The 15302-nt window shown below is 45.2% G+C and overlaps 9 protein-coding genes across 9 annotated transcripts in view; 6 read left to right on the top strand and 3 right to left on the bottom strand.

Moving 5' to 3' along the window:
* VTP01DRAFT_1116 (uncharacterized protein) overlaps positions 1-545 on the bottom strand; it is a gene marked incomplete at both ends in the record, with an annotated part of 1763 nt that extends 1218 nt beyond the window's left edge. Inside the window, 2 exons of the mRNA XM_069379431.1 lie at positions 7-314; positions 368-545. Of these exons, the coding sequence (XP_069238524.1) occupies positions 7-314; positions 368-545 (486 nt within the window). The remainder of the gene's footprint in view (positions 1-6; positions 315-367) is intronic.
* A 102-nt stretch (positions 546-647) lies between these two features.
* VTP01DRAFT_1117 (uncharacterized protein) lies at positions 648-1465 on the top strand (the record flags this gene model as incomplete). The annotated part of the gene is made up of 3 exons (XM_069379432.1): positions 648-790; positions 861-960; positions 1127-1465. 3 exons carry the CDS (start codon positions 648-650, stop codon positions 1463-1465), a joined length of 582 nt encoding a protein of 193 aa, XP_069238525.1.
* A 540-nt stretch (positions 1466-2005) lies between these two features.
* Positions 2006-3687, top strand: VTP01DRAFT_1118 (uncharacterized protein; the record flags this gene model as incomplete). Its single annotated transcript, XM_069379433.1, has 4 exons — positions 2006-2228; positions 2290-2445; positions 2530-2639; positions 2713-3687. The coding sequence occupies 4 exons, from the start codon at positions 2006-2008 to the stop codon at positions 3685-3687; spliced, it is 1464 nt and encodes a 487-aa protein (XP_069238526.1).
* A 229-nt stretch (positions 3688-3916) lies between these two features.
* Positions 3917-4828, top strand: VTP01DRAFT_1119 (uncharacterized protein; the record flags this gene model as incomplete). Its single annotated transcript, XM_069379434.1, has 4 exons — positions 3917-4185; positions 4242-4406; positions 4476-4615; positions 4674-4828. The coding sequence occupies 4 exons, from the start codon at positions 3917-3919 to the stop codon at positions 4826-4828; spliced, it is 729 nt and encodes a 242-aa protein (XP_069238527.1).
* A 626-nt stretch (positions 4829-5454) lies between these two features.
* On the top strand, positions 5455-8965 carry VTP01DRAFT_1120 (uncharacterized protein; the record flags this gene model as incomplete). The annotated part of the gene is made up of 9 exons (XM_069379436.1): positions 5455-5512; positions 5612-5682; positions 5755-6026; positions 6215-6309; positions 7104-7596; positions 7649-7979; positions 8034-8413; positions 8643-8743; positions 8805-8965. 9 exons carry the CDS (start codon positions 5455-5457, stop codon positions 8963-8965), a joined length of 1962 nt encoding a protein of 653 aa, XP_069238528.1.
* A 447-nt stretch (positions 8966-9412) lies between these two features.
* Positions 9413-9670, bottom strand: VTP01DRAFT_1121 (uncharacterized protein; the record flags this gene model as incomplete). The annotated part of the gene is made up of 1 exon (XM_069379437.1): positions 9413-9670. One exon carries the CDS (start codon positions 9668-9670, stop codon positions 9413-9415), a length of 258 nt encoding a protein of 85 aa, XP_069238529.1.
* Positions 9671-10361: 691 nt separating this feature from the next.
* Positions 10362-12055, bottom strand: VTP01DRAFT_1122 (uncharacterized protein; the record flags this gene model as incomplete). Its single annotated transcript, XM_069379438.1, has 7 exons — positions 10362-10472; positions 10558-10725; positions 10797-11008; positions 11069-11176; positions 11235-11677; positions 11739-11883; positions 11944-12055. The coding sequence occupies 7 exons, from the start codon at positions 12053-12055 to the stop codon at positions 10362-10364; spliced, it is 1299 nt and encodes a 432-aa protein (XP_069238530.1).
* Positions 12056-12575: 520 nt separating this feature from the next.
* Positions 12576-14043, top strand: VTP01DRAFT_1123 (uncharacterized protein; the record flags this gene model as incomplete). The annotated part of the gene is made up of 5 exons (XM_069379439.1): positions 12576-12752; positions 12822-12905; positions 12972-13072; positions 13132-13538; positions 13607-14043. The coding sequence occupies 5 exons, from the start codon at positions 12576-12578 to the stop codon at positions 14041-14043; spliced, it is 1206 nt and encodes a 401-aa protein (XP_069238531.1).
* Positions 14044-14157: 114 nt separating this feature from the next.
* Positions 14158-15248, top strand: VTP01DRAFT_1124 (uncharacterized protein; the record flags this gene model as incomplete). Its single annotated transcript, XM_069379440.1, has 3 exons — positions 14158-14224; positions 14281-14404; positions 14468-15248. The coding sequence occupies 3 exons, from the start codon at positions 14158-14160 to the stop codon at positions 15246-15248; spliced, it is 972 nt and encodes a 323-aa protein (XP_069238532.1).
* Between the last annotated feature and the right edge of the window lie 54 nt (positions 15249-15302).

Raw genomic sequence — 15302 nt, forward strand, 5'->3', positions numbered from 1 at the left:
TCCAACTCCAACTAAACTTGGATCACCTCCATTGACGATATCGCACACCTCGGTTGTAGCCTCCACGAATTTCCGACTCAACAATGCTGGACCGTAGACACCGTTCAAGATCGTGTTTAGCAGTGTGGAATCCATGTTGGTTGCTCCATGCTTTTTATCATCGCTGTCAATGCTGTCCCAGCGGCGTTTGGCTGGAATGATTCTCGCGAAAGTGACAGGAGAGTGATCAACAATCTTGGCAATGTTGGATTTGTGACTCAGACCGATCTTTTCGACGCCATCAGCATTCAACATTGAAAACGGTTCCATTGTAGCTGGTCGATTATCCACATGGCCTTTCCTTTGTCATCGCCATCCGACTGCTGACATGCATGTAATACAGCGTCATCATGCCCACGTCGGCTGCTGGTGAGTTCAACTGCCTTTGGAACAGGTGGGATGCTGCAAAGTTGAGTGATACGAGGAGGAACCGGAACGCCCTTGAAGTCGGTCTCTCTCGCTGCTTCAGTATCGCCATCGTCGTCTTCGTCCAAGATAAGATCCATCAATAAAACAGCGACATAAATAGCTCATGCCAACCCACTTGTGCTGACGGAGTCGTGATGCCTTTGTACGTGAGCACGCAAGCCTGTCGTGGTTCTCATCTCATGATCACACAGAGGACACTTCAAAAAACCGTTGTCCTGGCGTTTGACATGGTGTTTGCTTCCTCCGTGTTCAAGCGACAACTCGGCATGGTAGTTATAATTCTGATTTTGAAGCATCCTGTGGTCCTCAAAGTGAACGGGAGGCCGGCAATTTGAGCAGAAAATGTCTTCATTGACTGTTTTGGTGGTCATGGCAGCGTCACCAAGCAACAGCGTTACCCAGCAACAACTTGCTGAGGAGCGCACGGATTCTACGCAGTCTACGGTTGTCCCTGCACCTCGTCTGTGCATTCTGCGCATTATGCGGAGTTTTGTACGCACTCTGCGGTTGTCTGCGCACCTGTCCACGCATTCTCGCATTCTACGCATTCTACGCATTCTGCATTCTTGAAAGAAAGCAAATTCGTCCCTCTCCCCTCCTTTGAAAACCGATTTCACATTTACATCTCTACCTGGTGGATATAATTGCAGCTGGTAAGCTTGCACACGGCATAAAGAATGACCTCGCGTCTTCTTTACCGCGTTTCAACCCAGCCTGGACAGAAAAGCAAAAGATTTTATCGAATCGTCAGGAAGAAAATCGCATTGCCAATGAAGCTGCGATAGCCAATGGACCTTTCGTTGACCTGCCCGGTGGTGCCCAAAAAGTCTACATACTGCTAGCTTTGGGCACTCCATGCGGAAACATCGAAGAAGTGAACGAAGACCAACTCCTTCAGGAGGCGAAGGCGCTCCAACGACGCGAGGAGCAAACGCTTAGACGAACGGCAAAACGTCAATGCGGTTCGTCCCAATGCCTACCATATCAACTCCAATGAAACCATAGTCACTTCAGAAACCATTACAAAGATCTTCTATAAGACGTCACTCCCTTCTTTGAAGAGCTCCATCCAGACTGCCAGGCTGTCCTTTTTTCGACCAAAGCAGCAATCACAATGCTTATGCAAAGGGCACATTGCTCGCTCAGAGAATGGGAAGAAAGGAAACTAGATGCAATGCAAGCGACAAGTACTGCTTCAGAGATGGCCGATAAGGCGTACAGTGTTGTGAAGCGAATGGAACAAGATATAGCATGAAGTTGAAGCCGATAATAATAGTGCAACAAAGCTCTCCATCGTCAAAACATGAAATTCACTAGAAGGTCAGGACTTTCAAGCAGCTGGCACAAGATTATCAAACCGATCCTGAAAATACCAAGCGGCCTTCAGCTGTAAGTACCTGATGTTTCGACAACCAGCCAGATGTCTCGATTTTTTTGAGACCCATGCACAAGACGGGGCCAGGTCGGAATTTCTACTGCATTCAATGCGCAGGAATGAATTACTACTCTTTTTCATCTTTCCAACAAAAATCACGTCATGGTTCGACGCGCACCCCAAGCAGTTCCTCTGAAAGGCGAAAGTCTAGGTGGATCGCCCGAGCAAGAAGAGTACATGAAAAAGCTGGCCGAACAGTTCACGATCACCCCGGAATATCTTCAGAAAATATGCGATCATTTCATGGCAGAAATGGACAAGGGTCTCAACAATGAAGGGCAGACAGTTGCCATGATTCCCTCCTACGTTGAAGGAAGACTAACAGGTAAAGAAACTCGGCTGACCGATGAAAATTAGGTCAATGTATAGCTAACGTCAACTGTTAGGTCAGGAAAAAGGTCACTTTCTGGCGCTGGACCTCGGAGGCACGAATCTGCGTGTTGTACTCGTAACTTTGGAGGGAGATGGAAAATACAAGACAAAATCTTCAAAAGCACGCTTAACAGAGGAATTGAAAACGGGTCCCATGCGACATTTATGTGGTAATGTATACATAACTATATTTTCCCCTCAGATTTTATTAACCGTAAACAAACAATATAAAATTATTATCTTTTCATTCTTAGACTACATTGCTGATTGCGTGGATGAGTTCTTAACCGAGCAAAATTTGTCTGATCAAGAAACCGACTTATATCTGGGTTATACATTTTCGTTCCCTGTACTGCAGTCAAAGGTAAAGTACAAATCCATTCAACTTGAGAAGAAGGTGTATAGGTCACGCAATAATGAGTTGTTTGTTTGTTCAGATCAATCGAGGCATCCTCAAGTCCTGGACTAAGGGTTTCAACTGCTCCGGCGCTATCGGCAAGGATCCTGTCATGCTACTCCAGGATGCACTCATGAGAAAGAATGTGCCAGTAAAAGTCTCAGCTCTAGTCAACGACACTGTGGGAACATTGCTATCCCATGCATACCAAAAGCCAGATACAACTATCGGCCTCATCCTCGGCACAGGTGCAAACGGCGCATACATTGAAAAGATGTCCAAGATTGGCAAGTGGAAAGGCGGTGAAACCACCCATCCTGAAATGATCATCAACATGGAATTCGGTGCTTTCGACTGCGAGCGCGTTGTGTTACCTACTACACCATTTGACAACAAACTTGATCGCCAGTCAATTAATCCCCACGGCCAGATATTCGAAAAGATGGTGTCAGGCATGTATCTCGGTGAAATTGTACGCAACATCCTTCTCGATATGATGGACCGCGAAATCCTGTTTGGGCCTGTTGATAACCAATTCGATGGCAAGTCTTGGTCCAAGGAGCTATCGCGCCACTATGCATTTGAAACAGCGTACATGTCAGCAATTGAAGCAGACGGGACACCAGGCCTGGAACGAACGAGAGACTTGCTCGATCTTAATCTCAACCTGCCCAAGGTGACGGAGCAAGAGTGCCGGGTGATCAAGAGAGTATGTGAGCTGGTTGGCACACGTGCCGCGCATTTGGCTGCTGCCGCTATTGCTGCCATTGTTCGTCACACAGAAATCAGTCCGCAGGAAGGAACAGATATTGGAATTGATGGCTCCCTTTACGAATTCTATCCGTCTTTCGAGGATCGTATATATAGCGCTTTGCGGTATCTATTACCAGATCACAAGGATATTCGGCGAACGATCAGACTGGGACTTGCAAAGGACGGTAGCGGCGTTGGTGCCGCCTTGACAGCATGTGTTGCATCTCAGATGGAGTCTAGAAAAAAGGGCACAATCGCATAGCGTCACATACGTATATGTATTCATATAAAACGAACATTTAACATTAAATTTGTATATACAGTGCTTATGAAAACTTGTAAACCAGTAGTCTACTGCTTATACATTGCAGGGTATCTGTATTTATGTAGCGAGGATGATCACTTTTGACATTCTGGTGTCGGACCCACGCTGTACAACAAATTTGACATTTTTGCCCGCTAACAAGGTGCCAGATATCGTTGTAAGAGCAATGCAGTTCCTTTGGCAACGAGCACTGTTGCACACTGTACCGAGACAATCAGCACTATTTGCGACATCGCTTGCCAGCATACGCTGCCGAGCGTCGGCGACGCGATCTTACGCGGCTGCAGCTTTCGACAAAAAGTCCATGCAGCAAATCGCAAAGCAATGGAAACAGAAACTGCAAGGCAACGACGTTGTATTTTACCGAGCGCCTGAGGGTGTAGGACGTACGTTTACGTTCATGTATATATCTGCCGGTGTCCAGCTGCTATTCTGGTATGTGCGGCCGATGAGACATTATTTGAAGAAATTTATAATTAACCGTACCTTAGGGGCAACCTGGCAAGTCTCGCATACGTTACATACAGTAAGAAGGAAAGTGACGCTGAAGATGCACCGGTTGTGCTCGCACCCAAAGGTCAACGCATGGCGATTGCTGCTGGCCTGGTATCCATTGGCGTTGGCATAGCAGCTGTGATGTGCACTTATCCATGGAGGTACAATAAGCTCCTTTTTCTTGTTACGATATGTACTGCTGGAATGAATTCTTACTCCCGTTTTGATAGATACATTGACAAGCTTGTTCTTCTGAGAGGGGGCAACATTGTTCGACTGGTGACGCACGCACGCTTTGCAAACTCACACAAGATCAAAGAGTATCCAATTGATAGACTTTACTGTAAACAGCAGGTGCACACCGGTATCGGTATGTCGCAGGAGTAGTCGGCAAGAATTTATCCGTATACTGACATAAATAACATCAGGACGACTTGGCACCGAGAATCCCAGCAAGTCCAATTCCACGCATATCTTTCTGCGCGCTCAGGGAGAGAGAATGGCGTACATGCTGGACCGCAAAGGCGTATTCACAGACAGCAAACTGTTTGATGGACTGTGGTATGAACCGCGCGGCCGGTGAAAAGGTAGAATTATCTAACGTCATTTGGCGTTCATGAACATACATTCTTCCCAGAAGCTAATTTCCCACCCCACCCCCGCAATGGAAATCGGTGTCGCATTCTCCAAAGTGTGAGTTTCGCAGTTCCCTAGACTATCCATCTGAGCAATAAATCCGAGCGCTACTGTAAAAAAAAGAAGCTATGCAGGCCATCATGCGATCTCATCGAACGACCTACTGCATAGCGTAAAATAATAGCAGATTGACTACACGATTGACCTGTATTCAACTACCAGGTATCATGACGCGCTCAGAAAATTTCCAGTAGCATAGTAGTCAAGCAGTTACTGTCATGGTTACGAGAAGGTTGTCTCGACAGAAAACTATGTACATTTTATTCATGCTCAAATGGAACTTGATGATTTCCTCTTCTTAGACTTATAAGGACGATGTAGATGAGGAATAATTGGAGGGTGAGATATGCGCCGGGGGAATAGTTGATGGGTCGTCTGAATTTGGGGTCATGAAAGCAATCGATGCGGCGTCACTTCCCACGCAACTGATCAATGGTGTCCGTTATCAAGTCCTTGTAGCGTATTACAAGCTGCATGAGCTTCTTAGTACATGAAGTCCGGAGAGGTCGGAAAATGTTTGAGACGTGCAGGATTACATCGGCGGGTTGCTTCCGGGTTATCAAGCGTGGAAGTAAGTACGAGCGAATCGCGGTGTACGAGGCAAGCGGCACACATATCCGGCTGGGGTGTTCATGGCCAGCATAGGGATCTAGAGACGCGTATTCTATAGATTACTTGAAGCTGGCCATGCCAGCTGGTCGTTCGACGCTTCGCTGGGAATGCCGCTTAAAGAAAAATGAGGTATTTAGAAGATCATGTTGAATAGTCCTATGGGAGATTTACGAAAACAGCTTTATCCTTCTTGGCAGAAAGCAGGAGTGGACCAGTCCCCAGACAAAAAGAGGACCAAAGACACGTACGGCAGTATTGGAACGACTCAAGGAACACAAGCTATACGCCGAAATGGAAAAAAGCCAATTTGGAGTAGACCGATTGGAAGAAGTCATACTCGTACATGGTAGTCACGTCTTCAATGGTCTTCTGGGCCCACCGCAATATCAGGCTTCGACAGTCAGCTACATAAAACAGACGGTGATCAGAGCACGGCCAATCGTGCCTCACCCTATCTCCTGCTGCGTGCGCTGGTAATACAAAAATGAACCTGACGGAGGATGCTGTAGATAATCATCAGATGCCATTTTTTTTGAAAAACACATTTATAAGAAGCGTCCCCAGCTCTCGCTTAGAAATGTATTTGGAGCCTTTTAGAAAACGCTTCTAGGAGAGGCCATTGGCTCAATTTAAGATGTTGACCACTACGATTATCAAATAGGAATCACCCTTTAGCTTCGTACTGCATTCAGTTCTGTGAAATTTTGCAACAATGTTTTACCATCAACGTCCAGGGTATTTATGCATATACTGCATGTATCGATTTATGATAAAGCTGTATATGCTGGGACATCACACCGAATGTTACCGGTTAGCGATATTTACTAGTCTTTCGACTACAGTAATAGAATATTCATATATCAGAGCAGCCAGCGGTATTGTCTCGTGAGGATGCCTTTATGAAATATTGTTAAAAGTGAAGCCGCTCAGAGATCTCCATAAGTGAATGACTGTTTGTGGCTACCTTTGGTACAATGTTGGAGCTTGTAAACAATTGTAAGTTATGAACATAGATTAAAAGAAGTACGTTAGAATGAAGAGAAACTTATTTCCTTTGCATTGATCGTGTCCATGGCCAAGCTTTCCAGGGCAAGAAGAAAGCCGCGTATGCAAGTCGACTAGTCAACGCAAACGATGATATCTCTGGCGCAAGCTATTCATTAATTAAATCTGGTGTTCCGGGATGAAAACAAAGGGGAAACTTGGGACAACCGTCAGGGACTTTGTTCCTAAATGTCCATCAAGAAATACGTACACTGTAATAATTGTAACTTCTCATTTCTTCCTAAGTATCATTAACCTTATTTGACGGTCGTATGCCCTTCACGAGCCAACATGCCACCTCTGTGTGCTGATCAGATATGGCTCATACATTTATGCCTATATTGTTTTCATTTCAAATGTACATATGTCCAAGCATGATTATTACAGGCTCTTATCCAAGCAGAGAAGACGGGAAATGCCGGGGAAGACGGTTTGGCAACTTTTTTGATAAAGCGAAGATTCACGAGTTATGCGGAACCCATAGTCTACAATTGAACACTGTATAGACGTGACATCGTTCAATGTTGCAAGGCTCCATGGAGCAACTAACAAGGGTGCTTCCAAAGCTTGCAAGAAGTCGTTTTTTACGCCCACTCCATTGGATGGAATGGAAAAAGACGATTTGATGACTTGCATCGAGACATGGGAGGAGCGTATTTCGGCGTTGCAAGAGAGAAGCAAGGAGTTGAACATGCGAAAGCATACATCCATTAAAACATTAAGCAAGGCTGAACAAGAAGGAGCAAAGCGTGCAGACCTGAAATCATTACAGCTGGCAAAAGCTGATGCAGAGTATGAAGCGCTAAAGAACCAGCTAGCCTTGAAAGACTTTCGTGCTGCTGTTAATCATACGAAATGGATGATGAAAAACCAGGATCGCAAAGACGGCAGTGGAAAAGAACAGGAGAGGATGGCAAGACCTGCATTAGAGCACCATACATATGAAGCCAGAAGTGAAGTGTTGGATCTATCAAGACTACAAAAGGAGGCAGCAAGATCGTCCAGGAAGCTTGCATTCAGTGGGACCGATTGCGGTATCGTAAAACGTCAGTTACGGTGCCGATATCATTACAACAGTATCGACATCATATCGAGCTGTACAAGCGATTTCAACCGTTATCGACCAAGGAGGAAGATATGAGGATGGTAGCAATGGCAACGACGAGCTAACCTCCCAAAGGTGCAACGACTTGCTTACATTACCAAAGCCTTCGACAATTTCATCCAAGCATATGTATAATAAGGCAATGGTGTACAAGAATGCCAAGTATCGAGAGAAGAGAAAAGCTCGAAATCCAGAGGTCCGAGAAGCGGAAGAAAACGTTGCAAACAACAATATTCACAGCGCCAAGTCTGTAGAAGATGTTTCCAATTGGCAGAAGGTATAATTGATTCTCTTCGTTATTATCCCGTTATCTGACTAGCATCGCTCTTAGATGTTTCGAGAACACCGTGATACTCTACAATATTTCTATAACTCCCCAGCAGAAAACCGAGCAAAATGCAGCCAAGAGCTGGCCCGGAAAAAAGCGTATTCGCAGGAAGCCTCCCGTGAAAAGGCATACGTGAAAGAAGCTTGCGGAACCGGGAAGAAGTCTATTCCCATTATGTTCATCGGCGACCAAGGCTTAGGAACAAACACACGGTTAAATGGCCACGTGAAGGGAGTGGCCACGAAGATACGAAAAGAGCACCATTTACACACAGTCGTGGCCATGACATCAGAATATAGAACATCTCAAACCTGCGACTGGTGCCTAGGACCTGTTGTGGGACCCAAGGCAACCATCCTAAAGGATGGAAAGAAGAAAAAGCGGTCCGTTCATGGTGCTTCTTTATGCATGAATACCAAGTGTCCTTTGTATAGGGCCGGGCGAGCCGTACAAGGCCGTGACTATATGGCTGCAATTTGCATTGCACTTAATGGCATTAGCCGGGTGATAGACGATATACACCTATCGCCTTTTACAAGACATTCAGCCGCTTTACATATGCTGAATACAAGCAACTCCCCTGACATCATTGGTGATAATTGGACTTCACAGTTATGTATCTTTCAGTAAAACTCACAGTGCTGAAATGTCAGGCAATGATGCTCAGGAGGATTCTGTCGAAGGGACAGATATACAATCTTCCCTAGATGAATGTAAGTTTCCGTCGATAAGCCTACATGAAACAAGTGCACTGACTTTATAATTATAGGAGAGGTAAGAAAATAGAAGGCTACTTTTACATCAATTCTTGTACTATGCGACCTGGGGCGTCCTTTTGCGCTGGCTCTGCTTACGGGCTTGCACGAATATCGCAAGCGTTAAGTCGTCAAATTTCAGTAGATTACAGTGGTTCAACGTTAATTCGATTTCTGTAGGCGCAAAATGTAGCCAACTAAAGCGCTAAAGGATTTTCCGCGCACCACCCAAAAATGCCGCTGCGAAAAAATGCCAGCGATGTCGTTGATCGTGCCGATAGAAAGAAGTGGGGCGGTTTTTCTCACATCTTGATTAAATTCTCATAATCCATGTTGTTACAATAATTACAAAAAGAAAAAATCCATGTTGGCTTCTGGCGAGTATGGTTCAACAAAGAACACAGTGATATTTCATTGCAAACAAAGATGCCATATGTACAAAAAGGGCGAAATTGAAAGAGAGAACGACATTGTACAAACAAAGAAAGATGAAGAAAGGCAAACTGCTATGTAGGAAGTAACGCAGGAAAAGAGAAGAGTGTCGATTATATACAGTTATTTTTTGTTTTCGGCGGTGGTGGCGGGTATCGTGATAAGAGAGCAACAAAACCATCCTTGTCAATTCGCTTAACTCCAGGAGCTGGAGATCAAGTCCTTCTGTACATAATCGTCAGCAGAGTGCTGTGAGATGCCAAAGAGAGTCGAGTTGGCGCGTGGTCGGATAGGGATAGCTTGGCTGGTAGGTGGTTGAGCTGAAGCAGTCGACTTGCTGCGAGTGAACTTGTAATCGACTGTGCCTTGGCTGCTACAGCTGTCGCTGCTTTCAGAGCTCACAGAGTTTCGTTTTTCGAAGCTTTTACGCAAATTGGTGAAAATGGACGACATATCAAGTAAGAAAGAGGAGAAAGAAGGAAGAAGCTGCGAGTGGGGCAACGGGAGCTTTTATACTTTCGAGTTTTCTTTCCTTTTGTGTACAAGATTAGTTTTGACTTTTCTGAATACCAATCACAGCCATTGTTATGCAGTTTTGCGGGGTCGATGAAGAGGGGGGACAGTCGAACCTTCTTTTGGCAACTAGCTTTTTCTCAGCAAATTCGTTGCACAATGTAGCACAATGTATTGATGACAAATGCAAAAAAAAATGTCACGTTCATAAACTCCTGCAAACACTGTTAAAACTCTTCATTCCTTAAGTCTGTCGTGTTTTTTTTACAGCCGAAATATGGATGATGGATTGGTTTTGTAGAGGGATATAGCTTCCTGAAACTTTGCAGCCCGACGTTTCCCAAAAACCCGGCTTCGACCGAACGAAACTCTCCCAATCACGATGAACTCTGATAAGATAATAACGGCACCATTCTGCAAAAGTCAGTGTTCCCAACAAATCACTGGCCGATCGCTGGCTTTGTGTTGCCTAGCAACATCAGCAGTTCAGGTACTGGCGTTTCAGAAATGCATATTGCATCCACTCCCAGAACAAAGTACAAAGTATCCTCCAAACCAAAAGCAACCCTAGCTATAGGCAGAAATACTCAATTCACAACGTATGAATTTGTTCAAGATGCTACAGGTTTTTCTATGAGTTCGACTGCATCTTTCTACGGTAGGCCACGGAAACGAGAGCAAAGCCTAGCAACGTCATCGTGGCACAAAGTGCAAACATCATCGAGGTTGACATGTCATTTACCTTGATTCATGAAAATTAATAAGCAGTCATTTATATCTGATTAGCAACAACCTTCTTTGTATTTGTAAACGAAAATGATACTCACATGCCACATGATAAGACCAACGCCGAGGTTCATTGGAATCCGCAGCAGAGTCATGATGGCTGCCCTCGTCTCTTCTGGTATTGTTTCGGCTTTCAATGATGATATGGATGGATAATAAAGTCCTGTTGAGAACTCAAATATATGGAATGCGATGATTAGAATTGAAAGCTGTGTGTGGATAAAATTAGCTTATTAGAATATGCACAGATAATGGCATTCCAGATAGCAACGGGACTTACAGAGCTTGATTCGCTGTATACCATGAGAGCAAAGGAGCAGCTAGCTACAGCCAGAGCTGTAGCCAGCAGTTTGTTGGGAGTGAACCATCGTAAAAATGAAGATGACGAGGATAAGGATGCACGCTGTTCAAGGGTTTGGAAACTGAGAGAACCAAGCATGACTGCAAACATCATCGTTGAAAACATGTATCCCAACGGGATCTCATCCGAATCTATATATCGATCACGTTCGAATGTTATTTATTCAATGTTTGATATTCGAAAATACATACCATGAATTGCAGCCGTATTTTCAACAGCCGGAGTGTACAAAAGAACAAATATGTACATGGCGCACTCAAAGACTGTCTGCGCTGCTCCCAGAATCATTATATTTGTATCTATTTGGGAAGCATAAGTTGGTTATTTGTATCAATAGCTCATTCTTGCATATTTTACCATTCCACATTGATCGGCAACCATCTAAAATTGTTGCTGTCAATGATCGTTTGGTGGTGGAAATTTCAGAGCTCTCCCCATAGTTTTCGGACCAGGTGAGAGTGATAGTTGATGATGCTACGCCAAGCAAAGCCATAGATATTAGGAAGGGTGCTGAGAAACCCCACATGTTGACTGCTGTGTTTGCTACGACGCCTGCGACGATAGCTACCAGACCGTTCAAGAACGTGGCGACGGCAAAGGTCCGTGCGCGCCACTCCGATGGGAATCCTCGTGAGATATGCTCTGACACATACCATGCTTCAAATACACTGTACTGCAGAGCGGCAGCTGTGCCTGATAGCACGTGAGATGTAAGGAGAAGGGTATAATTATTGACAAGTCGTAGCACAATAGATACGGCTGTTATTCCGCAAAATGCAAGACAAAATCGGCGTCGACCCCTAACACCTGCGCATCAGCGTTGTACTGGAACTACTGCTGTCTATATATATCTGTGCAGACCATGAATCGGCAAGACCGCCCAAAGCTGTGCCTGCCACTGCACCGCTTACAAAACCTGTCAAAAACAGCAAAGCTATCCGTACTAGATCTAGTCCGTACGACTGGTATAGCTTGTATAGATACGGGCCCTGAAGCCAGTCAGCGCCTATTGTCTAGAGATGAGAACAAGGCGCTGCGGATCGCGTCGTACGCGTCATATATGTACCCATAACAAGCAGATAGACGACGAGGTATGTGTGTTGGAGTGCTTGGAAGCGCGACTGCTGCTTCGTCTCATTACTACTGCCCTCTACTTCCATTGGCTGCATTGTCGTCATTTCTGTAAGGAGGAAGCGGCTAACAATTCAGGAAAAGAATACAAGACAAGCTATTCTTGGATTATTGGATCCGACGTTACCCAAAGTAGTAAAGTGGGCTAAATCACTAGCATGAAATTGAAAGGCCAGACGACAAGTGCAGCTATCGGCCATGTGTCATGCTTCAAGTGGGTAATGAGAATAGTTTCATTCTTGCTGTTGCTGGGTGAAAGATCCGTAATAATGTTTGAAAACGACCTGCAAAATCCCCTTTTTCATAGCGACAAATCATTGTAGCAGCAAAAAGGTCAAAGACATTCAATGTCTTTAGATGCACGGAAATGAACGCACCGGTATATCCCTCAAGCAATAAATTTTCTACATTGGATACAAGATAAACTAATAAGCAGACAAAGATGGCCGGATTATGGGGAACAGGCTAGTTGCTGCTGGTGCGCTGAGGTTCAGTAACCATGTCACCCGCCGATCCTTAAATGCTGATAAAAGCCACTCGGACAGCCCTTTGTGCCGTGTGCCGAGAATGTCAAAGACGGTAAAAGTGATCAACGAGGCGGACAGCGACGTGTCAGATCTCGACCAGCAGCAGCTCGGTCAAGCAATGGTTGTAGACAAGTGGGCTCCCCAGCTGGGATACTGCGAGGATCCTGAAACGCCCTTAACGGCAGATACCTTTCCAAGCAAATCAGGTGGCAAGCCTGTATGTGAGCGATCGCTTTTCCTTCGTTTCCGTACAATACCACCTTGCTTACTATTTAGCTGATAATAGGCATGGCTGAATCCTGAACATATTTTGGATGTGGACAAGGCAAGGTGCGGTGTTTGCGAGCAGCCGTTGGCACTTTTGGTCCAGGTAAGCAAATTCTGCTAGGAGACGAACGAAGAACGCTCAAGGTTATAATAACTGGTAATCTCTTAGCTGTACACTCCCGAAGATCAACCTGAAGAAGCATTTCACCGAACAGTCTATGTATTTTGCTGCAAGGACGGAGCGTGTCTCAAGGCAGATTGGAAGAAATGGTAAAGAAAAAAGTGTATGCAAAGTGTGTCACATTGATGTTTATGCTTTGTATTGTTAGCTTCAAAGTATATCGCAGCCAGCTGCCTCGCGACAACCCGTATTACCCTCCTACTCAGGATGATGAGTCCGACAACGACGATGTTGCTATCGACTTTACACCTAAAAAGTTCACACCTCCTCCGCAATGCGTTATTTGCGGGCTGTCAGCACCAAAGACATGCGGTCGCTGCCACACCCCACATTACTGCTCTAGACAGCATCAGATGGTTGACTGGAACATGTGCCGGCACAAGGAGTTTTGCAACAAAGATATGAGCAAAGACGAGATGGAAACTGTGGAAAGACTTCGTCGCGGACGGATATTTGCTGAAAAGGAGATCGTGAATGAGCCGGAAGGATTGGGACAGGATGGTAAAGAAGAGGAGGCACAAAAGGCACATGCTCAAGAGCAGCAGGCATCCGAAAGTAAGTAGCAAACATGCAAGAGTGATATTTTTTAGATAACTTACAAGGCTGTATCTTTTTTTTTCTAGGCAACGCACTCGCTTTGAGAGGTGACGAAGCATACGAGAACTCCAAGGTGGATGTAGACGAAGCGTTCTTGAAATTCCATATTAGGATTGGTCTCTATCCGGACCAGGTCATCCGCTACGAGCGTGTCGAATATAACATGCCGGATCGAGAACCGCTGTGGGTGCAGGAAGGACAGAAACCTAGCGTGATCCCTGACTGCGAGCGTTGCGGTGGACCACGCACTTTTGAGTTCCAAATCCTTTCAACGCTGCTCAACTTCCTCGGTATCTCGCACATTGCTGTGGATTCGTTAGACTGGGGCTCTCTGTACATATACACATGCAAACGTAATTGCCCTGTTGGATCTGATATCTTTGCAGAGGAATATCTATGGAAACAGGACTTTTCGGCAGACGGAATGAACTTGGCTGGGCCCCGACCTGACGACGACGATTAGGCTGTTATGTCTTAATTCGTTGCTGCTGCATGAATTTGACACCCTTGTTTTTTCATTATTTTTTACCTGGTTTCCCTTTTTCTTTTACCTCTCATTCTTTTCCCATACATCATCATGTCATCTGTCCTCGAACAAATTAAAAAGTACACGGCCATTGTAGCAGACACTGGAGACTTTGAAAGTGCGTTGGAACTGTCTTTTCTTGCCGATAGTTTTGCTTATTAATCTGCTGTGTAGCCATCGCCGAATACAAACCTCAAGATGCAACCACGAACCCTTCGTTAATTTTGGCTGCTACGCAAAAGCCTCAGTATGCCAAGCTTATCGATGATGCTCTTAAATTTGGCAAAGAGAAGGGCGGGCAAGTGCTCTTTATCTCTGACCATCATTGGAAATAACCAAGTCGATTGATTTTTCATTCTAGTTCTCTGGACGAGCAAGCCGGCTGGGCAATGGACAAGTTGCTTGTGAACTTTGGTATTGAAATTCTAAAAATTGTACCAGGCCGTGTATCGACTGAGGTGGATGCCCGTCTGTCATTTGACACAAAGGGAACTATCCAGAAAGCCTTGCGTTTGATTGATCTTTACAAACAAGCTGGTATTGACAAGGAGCGAGTGCTAATCAAGATCGCCTCTACCTGGGAGGGTATCCAGGCTGCCAACTGTCTCGAAAAGGAGCACGGCATCCACTGCAACCTCACGCTTCTTTTCAGTTTCCCTCAAGCAGTTGCATGCGCGGAGGCTAACGTCACATTGATTTCACCATTTGTCGGTCGTATTTTGGACTGGTACAAAAAGAATGAGCCCGGCAAACATTACGAAGGCCCAAATGACCCTGGAGTCAAGTCTGTCACAAGGATTTACAATTATTACAAGCAGCATGGTTACAAGACCATCGTTATGGGCGCTTCTTTCCGTACGACTGATGAGATCAAGAACTTGGCTGGATGCGACTTTTTGACAATTTCTCCAAAATTACTTGCTGAACTTGCCAAGGATACATCGAAAATCGAGCCCAAACTTGGCCGGAACAACGTTGGAAAGGAAGACAAGGTTTCTTTCTTTGAAGATGAGATTGCTTTCCGATGGGCCCTTAACCAGGATGCCATGGCAACCGACAAACTCGCTGAAGGCATTCGCAATTTTGCCAGCGATGGTTGCAAGTTGACAGAAACTCTCAAGGAGCGTCTTCAGAAAATCTAAAAACTTTCGTCTCTCTCTCTCCCTCTCTCTAGTTGATGCTTTTGGAATAAATGC

The sequence above is a fragment of the Rhizomucor pusillus genome (assembly GCF_041956525.1).
Source record: "Rhizomucor pusillus strain CBS 183.67 unplaced genomic scaffold VTP01scaffold_10, whole genome shotgun sequence".
Taxonomy (NCBI): domain Eukaryota; kingdom Fungi; phylum Mucoromycota; class Mucoromycetes; order Mucorales; family Lichtheimiaceae; genus Rhizomucor; species Rhizomucor pusillus.